The 20179-nt window shown below is 37.8% G+C and overlaps 2 protein-coding genes across 5 annotated transcripts in view; one reads left to right on the top strand and one right to left on the bottom strand.

Annotated features, from left to right (window-relative positions):
• The first annotated feature begins 95 nt into the window (after window positions 1–95).
• On the top strand, window positions 96–12574 carry blm (BLM RecQ like helicase). 4 transcript variants are annotated; one of them, XM_051869867.1, is made up of 22 exons: window positions 96–284; window positions 546–692; window positions 1252–1985; window positions 2147–2294; window positions 2422–2522; window positions 2650–2770; window positions 3545–4278; window positions 4390–4566; window positions 5465–5583; window positions 5665–5778; window positions 5859–5957; window positions 6126–6274; window positions 6890–6996; window positions 7077–7237; window positions 7370–7565; window positions 8655–8845; window positions 9077–9221; window positions 9337–9536; window positions 9645–9840; window positions 10041–10163; window positions 11985–12183; window positions 12279–12574. In XM_051869867.1, the coding sequence occupies exons 2-22, from the start codon at window positions 598–600 to the stop codon at window positions 12463–12465; spliced, it is 4296 nt and encodes a 1431-aa protein (XP_051725827.1). In that variant the 5' UTR covers window positions 96–284; window positions 546–597; the 3' UTR covers window positions 12466–12574. The 4 variants fall into 4 exon arrangements, with proteins under 4 accessions (XP_051725827.1, XP_051725826.1, XP_051725828.1 ...); XM_051869866.1 differs by lacking the exon at window positions 96–284 and adding an exon at window positions 291–451; XM_051869868.1 differs by lacking the exon at window positions 96–284 and having other exon boundaries at window positions 291–692; window positions 1252–1312; window positions 1403–1985.
• Window positions 12575–13679: 1105 nt separating this feature from the next.
• LOC127499508 (FERM domain-containing protein 5) overlaps window positions 13680–20179 on the bottom strand; it is a 124211-nt gene continuing 117711 nt past the window's right edge. Inside the window, exon 14 of the mRNA XM_051869869.1 lies at window positions 13680–18329. Within this exon, the coding sequence (XP_051725829.1) occupies window positions 17737–18329 (593 nt within the window). The 3' untranslated portion in view covers window positions 13680–17736. The remainder of the gene's footprint in view (window positions 18330–20179) is intronic.

Here is a 20179-nt window from a genome sequence, read left to right as displayed (position 1 = left end):
AAAATGATGTGCAATTCCACATCAAGCCAATAAGTGGCGACCTAAATCCACATCTAATGTTTAAGCTGCCACAACGTGCACCAGAGAGGAAGCAGTTGTTTATACGTTAAGACAAGATTAAAACTCCACTGAACAAAGACATGTAAGGAGAAAAGGAAAAAAGAGAAAATGTTGCTGGTGTAATACTTAAAAATAGCATTATGCTAGATATAGCGAACATGCCGCCGCTTAGCGGAAGTGATGTTACTGGTAGCTGTCCAATCAGAGCGAGCTGTGAATACGCGGTAAGCGCGAGCTTTCAGCGGTGTGTTATGGTGACGTTGTGTGTTGTGCATATATTGTTTTGTTTGTACCAGAATATCAAACGTTCATGTTCGGTGGCGGTAATTGTAAAGGAGTTTTGTGATTTTGAAGTCCTTACGATGGCGGAAATAGAGCAAAACGTCGCGCTGTGAGTGTTTTTGTGCTAAACAATCGAGGGTTGTAATGTCGCATTAATTCTAACGGGCATTCCTGTGTTTATTTACGTGTGTTTGTTTGTGGAGTTGATTAAATGCCATATACTGAGGAGTATAATTTCATATAAATATACACACAATGCCGAGTCTTCCTCAAAACAACCTAAAGGAGCAACTGGACCGACACAATAATGCTGCACAGAACAAGCTGTCACTGCTCAAACCAAAGCCTGGGTAAGAACATTATTATATAGTCTTAGATAGATAGATATTTGTGCACATAATTATGACGTTATGCACAGAGAGCATTGACAGACAGAAAGTCAGACATGTAGATAGATTGATAGATGGGTAGATAGAGAAATAAATGGGTAGACAGACATGTAGATAGACAGATAGAAAGTAGTATGGCTAAAGGAGTTGATTAGTAAATAACCCAAAGTAATGGACTGCCTAGTTTTCTCTTTATAGCTGCTTTAGGGTATGTTTTTAGAAATGTTTGGTTTAAGGTGTCTGTGTCACAGTGTAGTGTAATTATATATTTAGACACTGAGTAGTAATAATTAACTACATGTACTTGCTATAGGGTTAGGATTAGGGTTTGGTTTACTGTTAGTCGTATGTAATTATGCATAAATTATAGTTATTATTACAAAAGTAATTACATGTAACATGTGTAACAAGGACACTGTAAAATAAAGTGTTACTAAATGCTTGATACAAATGAAAGGGAGCTAAAAATCCCAAATGTGTAGCTACTAGTGTGTCTAACCTCAGAAATTCCTCTGTTCAGGGGCTTTTGCTTCAAAAAGAAGTCTTCATCAGGCATCTCCAAAGTGGAAGTTCCTCAAAAGGTAACTGGTGCAAATGTCTTAGCCAACAGGAGTGTCAATGTTCTCCGCAGCTGTGAAGTAACCAAAACTCCTGTGACATTTTCGCAAAAGCCTGAAAGAGTAGCACCGAAAGTCAACTTCTTCACAGCACCAAGCAAGCCGAAGGCAATTACTGTTAATCCATTGGCCAACCCATTTGCTGTGAACAAAACGCCTCTTGTCCAATCCACCATTAAGGCTTTGTCAAAATCTGCAGCCTTGCCTATAGATTCTACTGATGATCAAACTGTGGGTGAACCTAAGCATGACATCTCTCAACTTTCCTTCAATGAATGGGATGATTTGGATGATTTTGAAACCCCAGTCAAGGGAAGAGTAGTATCCCCAGTTGCAGGGACCTCTACAAAAAAGCCAAGTGTATCGGACCAGAACACATCTCCAAATTCCTCTTGTGCTAAGAGTGATGAGACTACATTAAATGGAGGTTCACAGGCTACAGAGACCATAACTGTCCCAAAGGACGTCCTGTCAGCTGCAAGTGGAGTCGGCACAGAGCCAGAGGACTCGCCCATTAAAAAAATCAAAAGACGTAAATCAGTCCAGCAAAAGGCATTATTGAGTGACACTGAGGATGAGGAGATCATCGACTGTATTTCACCAGTTAAAAACCAGGAGGATTTCAAGTGTGCGACAAGTTAGTGCACCTCACTTTTATTAGTGATTTATTGTTGTTGTTTTTAAGTCTTTAGTGTTTACCACTAATATGTCATTTTCACCTGCTAAGGAAAAGGTTGGTGTGTTTGGATATAAATATGAAGCTCACAAGGAAATTAATTAACAGCATTTCAATTGCAGCTACAGAAGAAAACAACTGGTCTGAGACAAACATCATAGATGTTGATGACTGTGAGACAGACAACTTTTATGAAGATTATGAGGATTTCATCCCACCGTCCCCTGTTCCTGAGGAGACGAGTCCCTTTGTCTCAGATAAGGAGAAAAGGTAACATTCTTTCATTGATAAATTAATTTTGCAACATTTTTTTATTGTTAACTACAATTCTGGCTGAAAATAGGTACACTTTCCTTTCGTTTTAAATTTATTTTCCCAAAACTCTTTTGTTTTATAGTTCATCTGACTCTGTTACCCATCCTGACAAAAATGTACCACCTCATGAATCTGCTTCAAGTATGTCAGCACGCTTGGATAAACCTGCCAAAGACTTAAAAGGTATCACTCATGCAGGATTGCTTAGTGATCTAAAAAGCTTGAAGTGTTACCCTACTTTTTGGTATTCAATCATTTGCAGTATATGAATTGATGTACTGTGCCTAATATATATGTGTTTGTGATTTAGGAACTGATGATGCCCTCTTTAGTGTTATGGAGTCTATTTGTCATCTAGTGGACAATATTCCAGAGCATGAGCTCATAGCGCTTACCTGCGGTACAGAACTGTTACTGCAAAGAGCACACAGGTAAAGCAATAAAGGTGGCTTTTGCTGGGTAATAATAATAAAATAAAATAAAAAATGTATATTTTGCATGGTGTTCTATTAAAATGTTTTGTATAAAGTCTGCTTTTAAATATTTTATAACATATTTTGCATAAAGTCTGAAATTAAAAATAATATAATAAAAAATAAAGTTTTTTTTTAGATTAAGCTAATTTTACCCCTCTCCCCCCATTTTCATTACTATAATGTATAATGCATTGTTTTATTCTATTTATAGTTCTTGGTTGAATTTGTTGTACTGCCTTATTAGAATAAAAATTGAGATTAAATTAAAAAAAAAAAAAAAATTGCAAAAACTGTATTTATTTTTATGTAAACAATTCTGTATTAAAGTAAAAAAAAAAAAAAAATTAAGTTTACATTACCAGATATATGAAAATGCCATAATTCAAAACATTGAAAAGATCCTAATAGTAGGTTCCTTTTTTAATTTAATTTAATTTATAATTATATGTCTTGGCTGAATTTGTTGTACTGCCTTAGAATAATTTGAGTAAATTGAGTTTAATTTGAAAAAAATCATTGCACAACTGTATTTTTTTATGTAAACAATTCTGTATTACAGTAAAAAAAAAAAAAAAGATTTAAGTTTACATTACCAGATATATGAAAATAATGCCAAAATTCAAAACACTGTGTACTGCTCTATCACTATATCAGTGTTAGATGCCATTACTGCTTGTTACAGTATAACTAATGACTCTCCATTACACTGTGTCTCTGTCTTTACCACAGGAAAAGGATTATTGCTAATGGTGCACCATCTCAGTTATCACGATCAGCAACTCCATGTTCTAGTCTGCTTAACAGAAAAGGTTTTGCAGTCACACCCTCTAGTCTGTCATCATCGATGACCCCAATGACATCAGAAAAGGGAGGGAGCGTCAAAACGGACTTTATGAGTCGTGAGTCCAGTTCCTCCATCATGTTTCTGGGTAATGACTCTGTATTTGAGGACTCCGACTGCATCATCAATGGTGTTGAAACCCCTGGTGGTTCCTGGAATCCTAACTACTCCTCAAAAACATCAACTACTAGGGACATCTTAAACAGGTCAAGTCCAGCTGTAAGCAAATCTGAGGCAGATAAGTGCTACTCAAGGTTGTCCTTCAATGAGACAAACAATCAGATTGTGGATGTTGATCAGATTGACCTGTTTTATTCCCCCAAGAGAGTGGATTCAAGCAAGAGAAATGCAGAGAGCAGTGTTGAAACCAGCACTGCAGTACCCAGCAGTTCTCGAGCAGACACAGAGCCAGTTGATGACTTTGATATTGATGACTTTGATATTGACGATTTTGATGAGACTGACATTCCAGATTATTATGAAGAACCTTCAAGTGTCTTGGCATCAAGAGACAGCTCTGGTGCAAATACTCCATCAGTGCGGGAGGGAGGGCCTTCAAAACTGCTGGAGAGAAAGACAGTTACGCCAACAGCACCAAAACCTCCCAAAACACCCAACCCTGGTAAGCTTGAGTAATGTAATATCCCTTACCATTTAGGTCATATTATTAAAGACCCCAATGAAATGGCTTGATGAGCAGTTTTCTGATACCAGTGTATGCCTCGATCTGCAGAACCTGTGTATAGAAACCCAGCTCATGACCGCTTTAGAGGCTTCAGCTTTCCTCATAGCCCAGAGATGATGAAGATCTTCCATAAGAAGTTTGGGCTGCATCAGTTCCGCTTCAATCAGCTGGAGGCTATTAATGCCACACTGTTAGGAGAAGACACGTTTGTTCTGATGCCTACAGGTTCGTTACAAGCATTATAGCAACATGAGTCATTATGACTTATATAGCTTATTTATTTTGAGGTTAGACTAGAAATCCCAGCTCACTAGTCTTGACTACACCTATAGTGTATTTATTGGCTGCATAGATTATATTAATAATTTTACACACACACACACACACATATATATATATATATATACACATACATATATATATATATACACACATACATATATATATATATATATATATATATATATATATATACACAGACACAGACATATTATGTAAACACAAATTTTTATGTTAGATGCTATTAATCGATTTTGACTATCTAATATATTAGTGTCTAATCGATTTATTACATCTAACAAAAATTTGTGTATAAATGTAATATATACATATATTTGTATATAAATGTAATATGTATACATACACATTATATAACACAATTTTTGTTAGATGCGATTAATCGATTTGACAGCACTACTACATATCGATTAATCAAATAGATTAATCACGATTATTCGCATCTAACAAATTTGTTTATAAATGTAGTAATATATACATATTTGTATATAAATGTAATATATACACACATATATTACATAAACAAATTTTTATGTTAAATGTGATTAATCGACAGACATATAATATATATATAAATGTAATAACATGTATACACACACATATTATGTAAACAAACTTTTATGTTAGAAGCGATTAATCGATTTGACAGCACTAATATATGTAAATCGTTGGTGAACTAATAATTATTTTAATAATATTTATTATTTAAATTTTTTTGAGAGCATTAAATCATTGTGCTGTCCCTTTTTCTTTGTGTTTTTTAAAATATTATCAATATAAGTGTTTTCTAATAATGAAAAGTTTCAATGTGGCAACCCCTTTACAGGTGGTGGTAAAAGTCTCTGCTATCAGCTTCCTGCTTGTGTCTCCGCTGGGGTGACAGTAGTCATATCTCCTCTACGGTCTCTCATAGTTGACCAGGTCCAAAAACTCACCACATTAGATGTAAGTCCTTCTTTTCCTTATGCACAGTGATTTTCTCTACTTAATTGAAACAGTTGCTTACTGTGCAGTTTTGTGTTATAGATTTGTGCAACTAGTTTATCAGGGGACAAAAAAGACAGTGAGGCTGCGCGGATCTATATGCAGTTGTCTAGGAAGGATCCCACCATCAAACTGCTTTATGCCACTCCTGAGAAGGTGAGTTTCAAGCCAGACAAGTGTTCTGCAATTTTGCATGCATGTCAACCAGTGTTGATATGTGTTGCTTTTGTTCTCAGGTATGTGCAAGCGGACGAATGATCAGTGCCCTTCAGAATCTGTTTGAAAGAGGTTTGCTGGCTCGCATCGTCATTGATGAGGCCCATTGCGTCAGTCAGGTAAATTTGTTTATAAATTGTACAGTGCAACAAGAATGTGTGATTTTAATAATTTAGTTAAGAGTGTCTTTGTCTCCGTTGACGAAAGGTAAATTTTTGCACCAATGCTAACCAATATTGTGGCACTATCCATACAAACATTATAAAATAGATCCATTTCTCCCTTAGTGGGGTCATGACTTCAGGCCAGACTACAAGCGCTTACATGAGCTCAGGCAGATGTTTCCCAAGGTTCCTATAATGGCACTGACAGCCACAGCCACTCCTAGAGTTCAGAAAGACATTCTTAACCAGCTGTCAATGACCCGTCCTCAGGTGTAAGTCTTCTTGCATGCAGTTGCTGAATCACTCACAGATGTATTTGTATTTTTAAAAGCATTTATTTACTGTAGCACATGGTATTCTGATTAATGTCACTCACACATTGATTATGATATGGATACATTATTATTTTGAAACTCACCTTCCTTCAGAAATACTGTACAAAGTAAATGTTATCACATATTATTTAAAATTGCCCTCACAGGGGAGCAGACCGCTAAAAAGTTTGGGCTCAGGACAGATTAACTTTTATTTAGCAAGGACACATTAATTTGATCAAAAGTGACAGCAAAGACATTTACATTTATAATGTTCTGTTATAAATACTGTTCTTTTGCACGTTCAATTCAACAATCACTTTTTAAACATAAAAAGTGATCATGGTTTTCACAAAAAATAAGCAGCATAACTATTTCCAATATTGATATTAGAAATAAGAAATTTCAAATACATTTTAAAAAATCTGCTGACTTTTGAACTTTAGAAACAGTAGTGTATTTATATATGTATGCTTTGATACTCACTCTGTACATTTTCAACCATGAGACCTGTAGTCCTGTACATATCATGTACATGTGTTAGTCATATTAAAGTTGATAATGTTTTTACAGATTCACTATGAGCTTCAACAGGCACAATCTCAAATACTCAGTTTTGCCAAAAAAGCCCAAGAAGGTTGATGAGGAATGCATTCAGTGGATAAAGAAATATTACCCACGTGAGTGCTGTCCAGTCTTTAGCTCATCATTTTTAACCCCGGCATGGAAACCCTGTGAATCAAGTTGACCTTGTGTGTAGGTGACTCGGGGATCGTGTATTGTTTGTCTCGTAATGACTGCGACAATCTGGCTGACAGTCTTCAGAGGGCTGGGATTGCAGCGCTGGCTTATCACGCTGGCCTGAGTGACAGTGACAGGGAATATGTCCAGAACAAATGGATCAACCAGGATGGCTGCCAGGTGAGGCACACAGTTATTAAAACACAGACCAGCTCTTTTCATCAGGATTGTTGTTTTTGTTTTATGTTCCCATAAATACCACTATTGTGTTTTTTTTTTTTTTTTTTTTAACAATTCATCTTTTGTTTTTAGGTTATGTGTGCCACCATTGCATTTGGCATGGGTATCGATAAGCCTGATGTGCGTTATGTGATCCATGCCAGTCTGCCCAAGTCAGTGGAGGGTTACTACCAGGAGTCAGGCAGAGCTGGTCGAGATGGAGAGATTTCCCACTGCGTCCTCTTCTATTCTTACAGCGATGTTATCCGCATCAAGAGACTCATTGCTAGTATGTATTAGCTTTTGTGTACTCTTGCAGTAAAGCTAGGATATGAATATCGATGGCTTAACCATAAATTATACCTTATCACACTAAAGTATTAAAGGGATAGTTCACCCAAAATTGAAAATTATCCCATGATTTAATCACCCTCAAGCCATCCTAGGTGTATATGACTATCTTCTTTCAGACGAACAAAATCTGAGATATATTTAAAGATATCCTTGATCATTAAAGCTTCATAATAGGTAGTGAATGGGGGGTGTGATTTTGAAGCCCAAAAAATGCATTTATCCATCATAAAATATAATCCATGTGGCTCCAGGGGGTTAATAAAGGCCTTCTTAATCCATATTTAAAACTTTATTAACTATAATAATGGCAGAGGGCCGTACGCATTGATTTGTGGTGGAAGAGTAACCCCGTGACGTATTGATGAACACAGAAGAGCAGAGGATAGAGCAACAGGTCTAAAACAATAATTTTTAAAGAGAAATGTTGGAGGATTTTGATATAAGAGAAGAGGCGCTTGAGTTTGAGGTGTCTAAAGCTTACGATACTCCTACATCCTACGTCATACATTGCATCAGGGGTTACTCTGTAGTTACTCAAGTTGACTTGCGCAGTGTGCGTACGGTCGTCTGGTGGAAGCTAGTAATTTTAGTTTATAAAGTTTTAAATATGGATATTTTTCTTACAAAAACCAATCGCTTCACTTCAGAAGGCCTTTATTAACCCCCTGGAGCCGTATTGATTATTATTAATCCTTTCACTACCATTATAAAGCTTAAAAGAGTCATGATATTTTCAAATATAACTCCAATTGTGTTTGTCTGAAAGAAGATAGTCATATACATTTATGATGGCTTAAATCATGAGATAATTTTCATTTTTGGGTGAACTAACCCTTTAAAACTGAGCAAGACATAGAAATATAACAGAACTCAATTTGTTGTTCAGTAAAATGACGTTTTAGGATCCTTCACATAAAGATGTTTAAAACATGGATGTTGAATATTAAAATCCAGACGCTATTATATAGTCATAGTTAACCTGTCTGTGTGAGCGTGGCCTACATAACAGTTAATATAATTGCAGTGGATAAAGATGGCAACCAGCAATCCAAAGCCACCCACATCAACAACCTGCACAGCATGGTGCATTTCTGTGAGAACTTGGCCGAGTGCAGGAGAATCCAGTTGCTGGCTTACTTTGGCGAGCACACGTTTAATACAAGCTTCTGTAAAGAGCATCCTGAGGTCATCTGTGACAATTGTGCCAGACCACACGTAAGACCATCATCAAATCAGTTCATTCTTTACACAGCGTGCATTATGCAAATGTAATGCTTAATAACAAACTGTATAATTGTATGCACTCATTGCTTGAAATTGAATTTCGTTTGCTTACCAAACAAGTTAATTGACTAATTATTTACTTTAGAAACATGAACATATCGAATAGTGCCATTATGTATTAATTGCCAATATAAATTCACACATCTTAATACTTACCTTCAGAAATATAAATCAAGAAATGTCACCGATGATGTGAAGAAGATTGCGAGGTTTGTGCAGGAGAACTGTGAGAAGGTTGGAAGCAGATATGGCAAATCCGCCCAGCTGAACCGGCTTACCCTCAACATGCTGGTTGACATATTTCTGGGTAAGAAGTCATAAATGATAGTGTGAATATTACTATGAATATCTTTTGCCTCATACAGTGCTTGAGATTTAATGCCTGTCAGGACAGTCTCAATAAGAATATCTCTGTGCGACAGGCTCCAAAAGTGCTCGGATCCAGTCCGGAATGTTCGGGGTTGGAGCAGCATATTCCAAACACAATGCTGAGAGGCTCTTTAAGAAACTGGTGTTGGATAGTGTTCTGGTGGAGGACCTGTACATCACTAACAACGGGCAGGCAGTGGCCTATATCTCTGCAGGGCCTAAAGCTATGAGTGTACTGAATGGCTGCATGCAGGTGGGACTATTAATATATTGTTCTGTCCTCTGACACTGCTTTTTATGCTCAATATTAATGTTGTATGCTCTATGCAAAATCTGTAATAATGATGATACCCCATTGCAGGTTGAATTTATTGAGACTGAGAGTGCATCCAGCATCAGAAAGCACAAAGCATCTGTGACTGAGAACGTCTCTAAGAGAGAGGAGATGGTTAAAAAGTGTCTGCAGGAGCTCAATGATCTGTGCAAGAAGTTGGGCAAAGTTTTCGGCATTCATTACTACAACATTTTCTCCACAGCCACACTCAAAAAGATTGCTGGTTAGCCAATTTTCGTAATATATAAATAAAAAATATAAACACATAGCTCATTTACAACTGTCTTTTTTTTATTTACAAGCAGATTTACACAATGTGTTACTGGGATGAAACACCTTGTTAAGCTAAAGCAATTAATCCCCTTCCTTTTTCACAGCCCCATGTGCTCTGTGTTAAATGAATTGTGATGTGTTTCTGTGCAGAGACCCTCTCGCCTGATCCGGATGTGCTGTTGCAGATTGACGGTGTGACCGAAGACAAACTGGAGAAGTATGGAGCTGAGTTTATTGAACTGCTGCAGAAGTACTCGGAGTGGCAGCTGCCTGGTGAGGGTTTGACAACACACACTCTCATCTACATATGGATTATATACTCTAGATGAACGCTTTCCCTGACACACTACTTTACAGTAATCCTTTCTAGCCTGAACCTTGTTCTAGAGACTAGTAACCTAAATGGATGATGACAGGCAAAAACTGAGGCAAATGTAGAAATGCAAATATGCATCTTTCTTAAGTTGCGGTCACATTGCCTGTGAAAATTCACCAAACGGTATAAATCCAGTCATTTCAACTGGAAGCCAAGCGATCAAGAATTTGTTGGTCACCTGAATTCAACAGAAAGCTGCTTGGTTTGAAAGTGACTTCTTTGTGAGCTCTGCTTCATTGACAATGGACTTTTTGCCTTCAAAATTTTGCTAATGTGGCCGCAACTTAAAGGGATAGTTCACCCAAAAATGAAAAAAATTGTCATCAATTACTCACCTGTTAGATTAAAATCTCAATCTTAGGTAGAATATTTGTACTCTCAGTCATCAGTTTAGAAACAGGCGCCTCAACCCCTGTGATGTGTGGCAGCAACAGCACAAGATCTCGGGATAATGACCAAGCAGACACAGAGCAAGTGTGGTGCAAAGCATTCTCAGATTTATTCAGGAAGAAGGGTCATATTTATAGACATAGGTCAAACAACAATCTCCAGGATGGCTTGAGCATCCAATCATACGACTTATGAATCAAACCTTACCATGTATGGCATATCAAGAAATTCGCCTAACATTCATTAACCTCAGACTTATCTTATCATTTGAAACATGTAAGTAGTAGCAACTTAACATGGCCACCCGATCTAACGTTAACCTAAATAAATGTGTGCTATTATTAGGTGAATATCCAAGTGTTAGTGAATGTGGAAGCTAAATTAGTACTGCGCTTACTGCATGCTTAGGTGCATCCACTATACTGTAGAGGTGACGAGTCAGCGTCGCCAACTTCATCTTTGCAGCCGACACTGACTCAGAAATCACTAGTTTATTAATAAATTGTTAGAATGATCAGTCTCCTAGCTGTTTTTTTGACACATTCATAATCATTACTTTAGCTGGCAGTGTGGCAAGATTTGTGCATGCACGTTTAATTCATGTTTAATTGCTCATTATTATGGTTTAGCTTTTCTCTGTAATGCAGAACAATGTTACATATAATATTCAACCCCAAGTAATATTAAAGTAATTATTACTATCATAAATGTCCGACTAATGACTTAAATGAGTGACTAGTCGACTAGAACAATCTAGAACAAACCATATCTGATGTGTGCGTTGATGAATGTTTATATGTGAATAAAAGCCTAAATTAAATCTGTCCGTGTCCATCATATAAAGCGATAAAGTCTCTTTGGACTAAACCGTTTAATTCATATGGATTAGTTTTACGATCTCTTTATGAACTTTTTGATGCATCAAAGTGGTAGTTACGTAGCTGTCAACGGAGAAACTGAAATCTCTCAGATTTCATTAAAATATATTTATTTGTGCTTTGAAGATGAAAAGTCTTACAGGTTTGGAACAAAATATGATGACGATTTTAATTTTTGGGTGAACTGAACCTTTAAGGGGGTATAAAGGTTAACATAAAAGAGGTCCTCTGATTTTACTATCCGATATTATTAGCCTCCTACATATTTATATTTCTCCATGATGTAATTTTCCTTAGTACAAGATGAGTACAAATTACTTAATATAATAATACAGCTTGGATGGCTCTGCCTATAAAACTTGCTTTGTGAAACATCATATATCAGCTAGCTCCAAACAGCAACTTAAAAAGCAGCTGAAGAGACATGATGTTCTCACACTTCCTCTGCAGCTGAGGCACAGGCCGAGAGTTCAGGATGGATTGACACGACAAGAGGCCATCAAAATGAAGATGACGATTATGATGAAGGTGACATCACATCAACCTATTTCAGAAACACCTCTGGACGAGGAGCGAAGAGAAAGCAAGGGTCTTACTCCAGGAAACCCAAAAGAAGGAAAGGTTCCAGCGGCCAGAACTCCTCTAAAGGGTCAGTATGTTTGTCACAGCAGCATTGTTGGATTGTGCAGACTTTCATATCGGCTAAATAATCAAATTAACTACCTCTCCCCATTCTTATTGCAGTGGATACAGCAATAACTGGTCTTCATCAAGAGGAGGAGGAGGATACAGGGGTGGGAGTCGGAGTGCAGGCAGGGGTTCCAGGCCCGCTCCATCAGTCCCAGCAGCGAAGAGGCCCGGCTTCATGGCTTTGCCCACCCCACACACCGCTGCTCGTCCATTCCTCAAACCAACATTCTCTCACCTCTAGAAACAGAATATTTCCACTGGGAATATCAAGTAAATTGACTTTGTTAATATTTGTAAGTTGTATACATTTTATACACAGATTTTTTTAATAAATATATTGTTTTGTGGTCTATATGCATTTTATTTGTGTACATTTAACCCAACACAATTTGTTTTTAAATATGAACTCCTATCAGTGTTGCCAAGTCTGCAGTTTTCTTGCAGAATTGGGCTACTTTTGCACTGTTGACACAGGTTGTTTTTCATGTCCGCGGGTTGAAGCAACTCCAAATTTCATGATATTTAGATCCTGGAATGTGAATTTTACCAGGGGAACCCCACCAAAAACGCGGATTTTACCCCCCGGAACGCGATTTTTACCATGGGACCCCCCGAAACATGATTGGGCTAGTTTTGAGTAGCAATTGGGCGGGTTTTGTTGTGAAAACCTGGCAACCCTGCCTGTGCTTCATTTTCTTAAATAAATAAACACACACGCACAAAAAAATTGTAGTATTGCCCCATCTCTCACAGGTTGATATGTGAGATCAGTATAATTTGCAATATGTGACCCATGCTGACAAAATGAGTTGCAATGAGCAAATTTTCAAAAATGAGTTTTTTTTTTTTTTTTTTTTACTTTCACATTCTCTATTAACCTTCAAAATGATGTATGATTTGTTGGAATTAGAAAAAAAAAAAAATCAATGAGCTACTCTTATTTGAAGTCGATAGATTCAGCAAAGTCAATTTTGAGAAAAATCGAGTTCAAGTTTTCTGAAGGTTCCAAAACAAAATCACCTTGCAGCAATACCTTAAAATCCCTGGTAATAACCAAATTTGGCACACAACCAGTCAAAACCAAATATCTATAAGAAAACCTACAAATAAAGATACTTTTAGATTTGGAGCATTGGGATCACTAGACAAGGGCTTAATAAACTCATTTTTGTGAACCTCAAATTCGACCAAAGATTGACATTTTTCATTTGTTTTGCCTGTAGCTCGTAATTAGCTTGTGCGCATTCCAACTCACTGTGCCAGCATGGCTCACATATGTTTTCAAAAAATATGTTTTAGGAGGAATTGCCAGATAAACAGTGCTGCCGTTTTATTGAAGAAAATGGTCATATTTTAACACTGGTGTGATTAAAAGTGTAATTAGTCGAATATCTTGAATTAGAAAGCCAGCTGAATAATTAGACATCCAGAACTATAAACCACAAGATATCCGAACTCTTTTGAATGTTTATTTCAAGTTTGAATATTTCCATGGCACCAGTTACAAGGGACTCAGTGAAACAATTTCTTAAACCATTTTCATGGAAGGTTTCCTACAGTACAAAGATGATTTTGGAATGAATCTGACTTAACAGGAACTGCATTTGGCACATAAATTTTGTATATATTTCAATATTCATATAATAAGGAACTAAACAGCGACTTCTAGTCCCAAACAGAAAAGATGCAGATTACAGAAAAACACGCCCACAGACACATCTATGCATAAACAAATGTGCATGTATATGCATAGCTGTTGAAGGGACTGTGGGGGCTGGCAAAGTGACAGAAGCACAGTACACTAAATGAAGCATGTTGCCACCACTGATCTTTACTGGATCTCAGCGCCACAGTAGATCTTAAAGCTACGGTTCAGGTGAAGTCAGATTTTACCAAATAATTTGGGAATTTGTATGCAAGCATGTAAGGAGCATTCATTCTAATGATGATGAAATTGAAAGTCCCTGGTAGAATGATTTCAGAACTAAACCTAGTCGATCTGAGAGATCACACAACTGCTGTCTAATGTGAGCAGTTCATTAAATTACATGGAGGACATTCTGACCTTACTTGGAATGAGCTCCAAATCTCTAAAGCTCCAACTCTTAAAGAACAGCAGCCATTCAGTACGATTTCACTACTGCAAACCAGAATCTAACAGCTGTAGCCAACAATAACAGATCTTGAATATTAAAATCACCATCTTTAATAGGCTGATGGGGATCGCTTGAAGCTGTAACATTTTGTACATGCTGTCAAGGTGTAGTTTAAGCCGGTGAAGTGCTTTATCTGCGGCGTTCAGTAATACTCCTTCCATAGTGTCATGGGAAGTGTTCAACTCTACTATGCATACTAAGAAGCATAAAAATACTTCGATACAAAGTTCACAGAGAGACCTTGTGAAATAACCCAGTTAGTTTACAGAAATGATGAACCGATTTAGCTGACAATTGTCCTTTACCGGACCCTTGCATTCATCACAGTCAAACCTGGCCATTCCATACAGTACAGGAAAACTGTCTAGAGACAAAAGTATAAAGTAAAAGTTCACAAGGACTCCTCCTTGTGTAGCAATTGCCCTTGAACTACGAGTCTAGGAAGGAGTCCGCGCTAGTTGAAACTTGTGCAATAGGATTCCAAGGACAAAAAGAAGCGTAAAACTTCAGAACAACGGCACACTGACTGTTCAGGATCCAAACAACATGACGAGTGCTCACGATGAGTATAAAATGTAGCAAATTTTGGCAATAAACGTCATATAAAATGAGCTTTTTCAGTTAAAATCGCAATTTTGCATCTAACTCAAATGAAATGGATTCATTCTGAACTCCTAAGAAAACATCAGGTAGTCTTAACTTGCTACACAACAGCACAAAAACCACCAAAAAGATTCATTCAAATTATTCTACAATTCAGGTTATTGCTTATTGAATGGCGCTGCCATGCAGGACTGACCACTGAGGCTACATAATGCTGTCAATGAGTAAAATCCCATCAATTATCTTCTTTTTTAAAACCTTTACTAGCCTTCCAAGCATGTTTTTTCTCTGATCAAAATCAATTTATCGATATGAATCAGTAAAACCGATCATCAATGGCATGCAGGTACCCGCAAGACCATTGTACTATTGTACTGTGTATTTAGGTTCTACAAAAATATAAATGGACTTAAGCCACCACAACGCTTGGCACATCAGAGATGTTATAAATGCATGCATGAATGCTTCTAAAGGAAAGAGACATGCATAACTTCAATGGCTCTCTCTCTTTTCCTTGTGTTGGCGGTTTCAACAATTTCTGCTACAGTTTTCCATGCACCTCATGTTTGCGTGTTGTAGCTGAAAGTGGAAGACAGCAGTTCTATGAAATGGTTATAAAGGCATATGACCCGACTGCACAATTCGGCTAATCAAACACAATAGTCAGCCACTTCCGAAAACACATCTCAGCCATCCTAACCATTTGTTCACTAGCACCATAGTGATTCTGGCCTCACAACAGCGTTGTGATTAGTGGATCGAAGCATGTTCGTTTAAAATGACAGCACTGGCAAAGCCAAGCTTGTGAGCTGCCACAAACTAATGCTATATTCAAAAGCTGCAATTATTGTAATTTATCGTAGTGTGAATACCAATGTAAGATCTAAAACGTCCCCCCCCCTTACTACGGTAATTACCACTGGCTGTTACTTGTCTCTTTTTCACTTTACACAAAAATAAGTCTGCTCTGTCTGTGTTTTCCATTCACTTCCTCTATATTCCACTTTCTCAAACTGGCAGAAATAGATCATGTATGGTAAAATAAAACCCCTGTCCAACTGGCATGCCACTGGAAGAATCGTTTGTCTTTAAATAAATACTATAGACTAATCAGGACATAGTGTACTAAAGACTAAACCTGGCCTTCTGGTACATATTGCCAAAAACATCAATTGTTAAAATATGAGCATACACACATACACACACAAACATACACACACACACACAGTCTTTTGGCTAAACTGTGTATAAAGCGATCCGTATTGTTCAAATGCAGGGCCTTTTCCAATATACAAAGCGCAGGGATGGTTTTCTCATTACTGGTTAAGTTGGAAATGGATTGTGGATCTGGATAAAAATCTTTCTCGTGTCTCCCTTGACAGAAACGCCATAGATTCTAGACCTCATCTGAAACACAGAGCTAAAAAAGGTATAATTTAATTTTCAATAACAAAATAACATTTCAGTTTCTGTTAAAATATACATGGAAAAACTGTCGATATATTAGGAAACTAACTACTTTTTGTACAAAAAGTACAGCATTGTTATTGTAATTAAGAATAATCATAGCATGATATTCACAAAATACAAACTTAGGAGCAAGGCTGATGTGGAATTAAAAAAAAATATTACTTTATACAATGGGATTACTTTCTATTGAGAAAGACTCAGGATGGAAAAATAAAAAAATAAATAAAATAAAGCAAATGCACATATTCGTGAAAAACTTATTTCTTATAAATCAAACCCTTACAGTATTGCACATCTACTGTAGCTAGACTGGGTGCTAGTTGCTTTTAAATCAATCATGAGAACTTCTTTAACATATATTGACACTATTGGGTCACATAACAGAACACAATTTATACCAATTAATTTTTCTGTATCCATTAGAAAGAACCTTTTTAAAATGATTTCTACTTCACAGCTTGCTACCGCCTAAACACAATTATATTCCTAAAATGTATTTGACACCCTAAATCTCAAGCCACCAAATACAAAACTCAAATGTACCCATCAATTTTATTCAAATAACATCATTTCCAGTCTTTCCTCGGGTCTCGCTTCCAAAATAACTTGCACATTCTTACCTTACGTATAACCCTCTGCTGATCTGATCGTCGGTGTGGTCAATTATAGCAGCCTTCAGAAAATTACTAAGAGTTAAATGACGGATGGATATGAATTATGCATAAACTCAGAAAAGCATTGGTTTTCCACGTTCTCGTGCTTTCCGAACCCACTATACTGAACCAACTTGCCGTCTCTCTAGACTTAACGCACCACATTCTTTAATAAGACTTTAATCATTTTTATTGTAAAATAAATATAAACGAAGGCAACATTCTCTTGTTGCAACAAAATATTTTGTATTTCCTATTTAAGGAACAATATAATCTTCTAAAGTCTTTGAATTAAGTTTTATGTATTTTTTTGCATTTTTTTGTAAAAATAAAATACCTGAAATGACCTGAAATCCAAAAAAAGGAAACGAAAAACCAAAAAAAATGTCTTTGTAAAAAAAGAAGAAAAAATTAAAAGTGTAAAAATGGGTGGGGGAGAAAGAACTAAAAGTGGAAGAGAAGAGGAGCTGTGGGCCTGGTGGTCCACCGTGTATCAGCAGGAGTGTCATGAAAGAAGCTGGGTTCATGGGACAGGTCGGTGCCCTCCGTCACTCTCTCTCTCTCTCTCCACGTGTTTAGCGTCTTCTCGACCCCAACAAGGGAGGCTTTACGAGCTTTAGTGCCTCATTTTCACTTGTTAATGAGCAGCCCGCCCACCCAGCGGAGCTTGCAGGCAAACCACCGTCTGAGGGGACAAAAGTATTCGTAATGGAACTGCTCAAACTCGGGGGTCTGGCGGATATCACGTAAAAATGCAATGTCAAGGTCGGACTCAGTGAGGATGATGAGGAGGAGGAGCAAGACAAAGAGGAGTCCAATGGTCACAAGGAGCAGACGGAGTACACTTAAAACAAACTTATTCACCTGTTCCGTCTCGCTGAGCGCGGCCTCCCCACCTGCGCTCTGCAAGGAGCCTGCCGCCCTACTGTCCGCTCCTAACTCGGCCACGTCGCCCACAGAGGGCGTGCCAGCCTCCGACTCTTTCTCCTCCTCGATGCTGCAGGGGGCGCCGTTGATCTGGCGCGAGACTGCCAGCTCCAGGCTGTGCTCGGCCACTGGTGTTGGCAGAACGCTGTCGGAGGGACTGTAGGTCTCGTCGGAGATGACCGCCGTCCCGTCGCCGGAGTCCGTCAAATGGCTACGCGAACGTGGCATGAAGGAGTCGCCGTGGGACACGGAACGCACGGGAGTGGAGTGAGCGCTGTCCCGCAAGGATTCCAGACCTGGATGGAAGGAAGGGGAAAGATAAGAGAGAGACAAAAGGGCAACTTAATGATTCATAAATTATAAAAAGTGATTTCTGACACAGCGTCTACACCAGATGTGAGTGGCGAGATGCGACAAAAGCAGATAGAACCCATTATAATCAGTGATGCTGTCTACACTGGATGTGGTGCAACATGACAAATTTCCGACAGTAAACTAATGCCCCGTTCTAATTCTGACATACTTCAAGCACTCGTGCTACTTCTGACACGAAGAACAAATGGATTTGCAACGGTCGCCATTGCAGCAAGTTGTTGTGGCACAGTGCAACGCGACTACTGTTGCGTCCGGTGTAGATGGTGCAACGCTGCATCCGAAATTACGTACTGTCTGAGTAGATACTACATTACGTACGCTCTATATTGTATGAATGTGGGTAGTATGAATCAGAGCCGTAACCACCATAGACATTGAGGGGGACAAGTCCCCACCAAATTCTTGAAATTCTTGCACTCCATTACACAGCGCTCTGTATGTTGTTAGAATGACAAAAAGGTTTAAAAGTTACATTTTTAGTCTGGTCTGCCTCAGCGGTAACAGCGCTTGTAAATGTCAAAATGATTGAGATGGCCAATCAATTCAAAGTAGGCGGGGTTTACTGTTCACAGAAGTAGAGCGTGAATTCCAGCATGAATCGTCAGTATAACGTTGAAAGAGAGTGTAAGATTTAAATAGCGAAACATTTAATACATGTCAACTGTTTTGCGATAGAAATGTTTAACGATCGACAATCCAGTGATGCAAACTGTGCAACTTTTTTTCCCTCAAATATGGCCGTTTTGAATTGAAAATATGCGTTTACGTGATTCATGTAATTCCTACCTGAGTGTGATGAGACCAGATACATTTTACATTTACATAAAACAAATTTTATGTTCAAATATTATTTGCAAATAGTTCAAAATGATTACTTACCAACTAGAATTAGACCTAGAATTTCCTTCACTGTTCTGTTTCTTTATGTTTCCCCCCCCAATGTTCAAGACATGGTTATGACCTTGGTATGAATGAAATTCAGACGTACTACATCTGCCATGTTGCATGTGACCTACTAGCGTCAGTTGCGTCGCTTCATAGTAAAGTGTCCATCGAATGAGCACTTCAGAATCTCAGGCAGAAGTTGTACAGTAAGTCATCCAGGGACTTTTAGCCTAATGTTTTTTGAATACTATGTGTTCAGACATACTACTCTTTTTTTGTTTTTCGCATACTATATAGTAGGGCAGTGTTCAATTTTGGACGCAGCACAGTAGTTTGTGTATATATACTGAATTTTTTTATTTATTTATTTTAATTATAATCGAAATCAGATTGGGTCAGATTGCTTTCTCACCATAACCAAACCGCTCCAGAGTTCGTTTTCAAACGGCCAAGTGGATTGTGGATCAAATCAGGATTGATGAGTTCATATATGCCTTAAAGGATTAGTTCACTTTCAAATGAAAATTACCCCAAGCTTTACTCACCCTCAAGCCATCCTAGTATTCAAATTATGAAAAAAACTGAATTGGCGTCGCGTGAGTTCCATAAGTTGAATAGGGAAGGCGTAGGACGTAGCGTAAGCTTTTTGAACTACTAAAGTTTGAATATGGAAGTCAGTTTGGCGAAAGCGAGATATTTTACTTCATAACTTCTTAAATATGGATTTTTTTTAACACAAACGCATCGCTTCGCTTCAGAAGGACTTCATTAACCCCCCGGAGCCGTGTGGAATATGTTTATGATGGATGGATGTGGATGGAGACACTTTCTTCAGCTCATACTCGTTTGGTAATGCTTATTGCCATAATAAAGCTCGGACGCGTCA

This window comes from Ctenopharyngodon idella, chromosome 18 (genome assembly GCF_019924925.1).
Source record: "Ctenopharyngodon idella isolate HZGC_01 chromosome 18, HZGC01, whole genome shotgun sequence".
NCBI lineage: Eukaryota > Metazoa > Chordata > Actinopteri > Cypriniformes > Xenocyprididae > Ctenopharyngodon > Ctenopharyngodon idella.
This window is presented reverse-complemented; position numbering and strand designations above follow the sequence as displayed.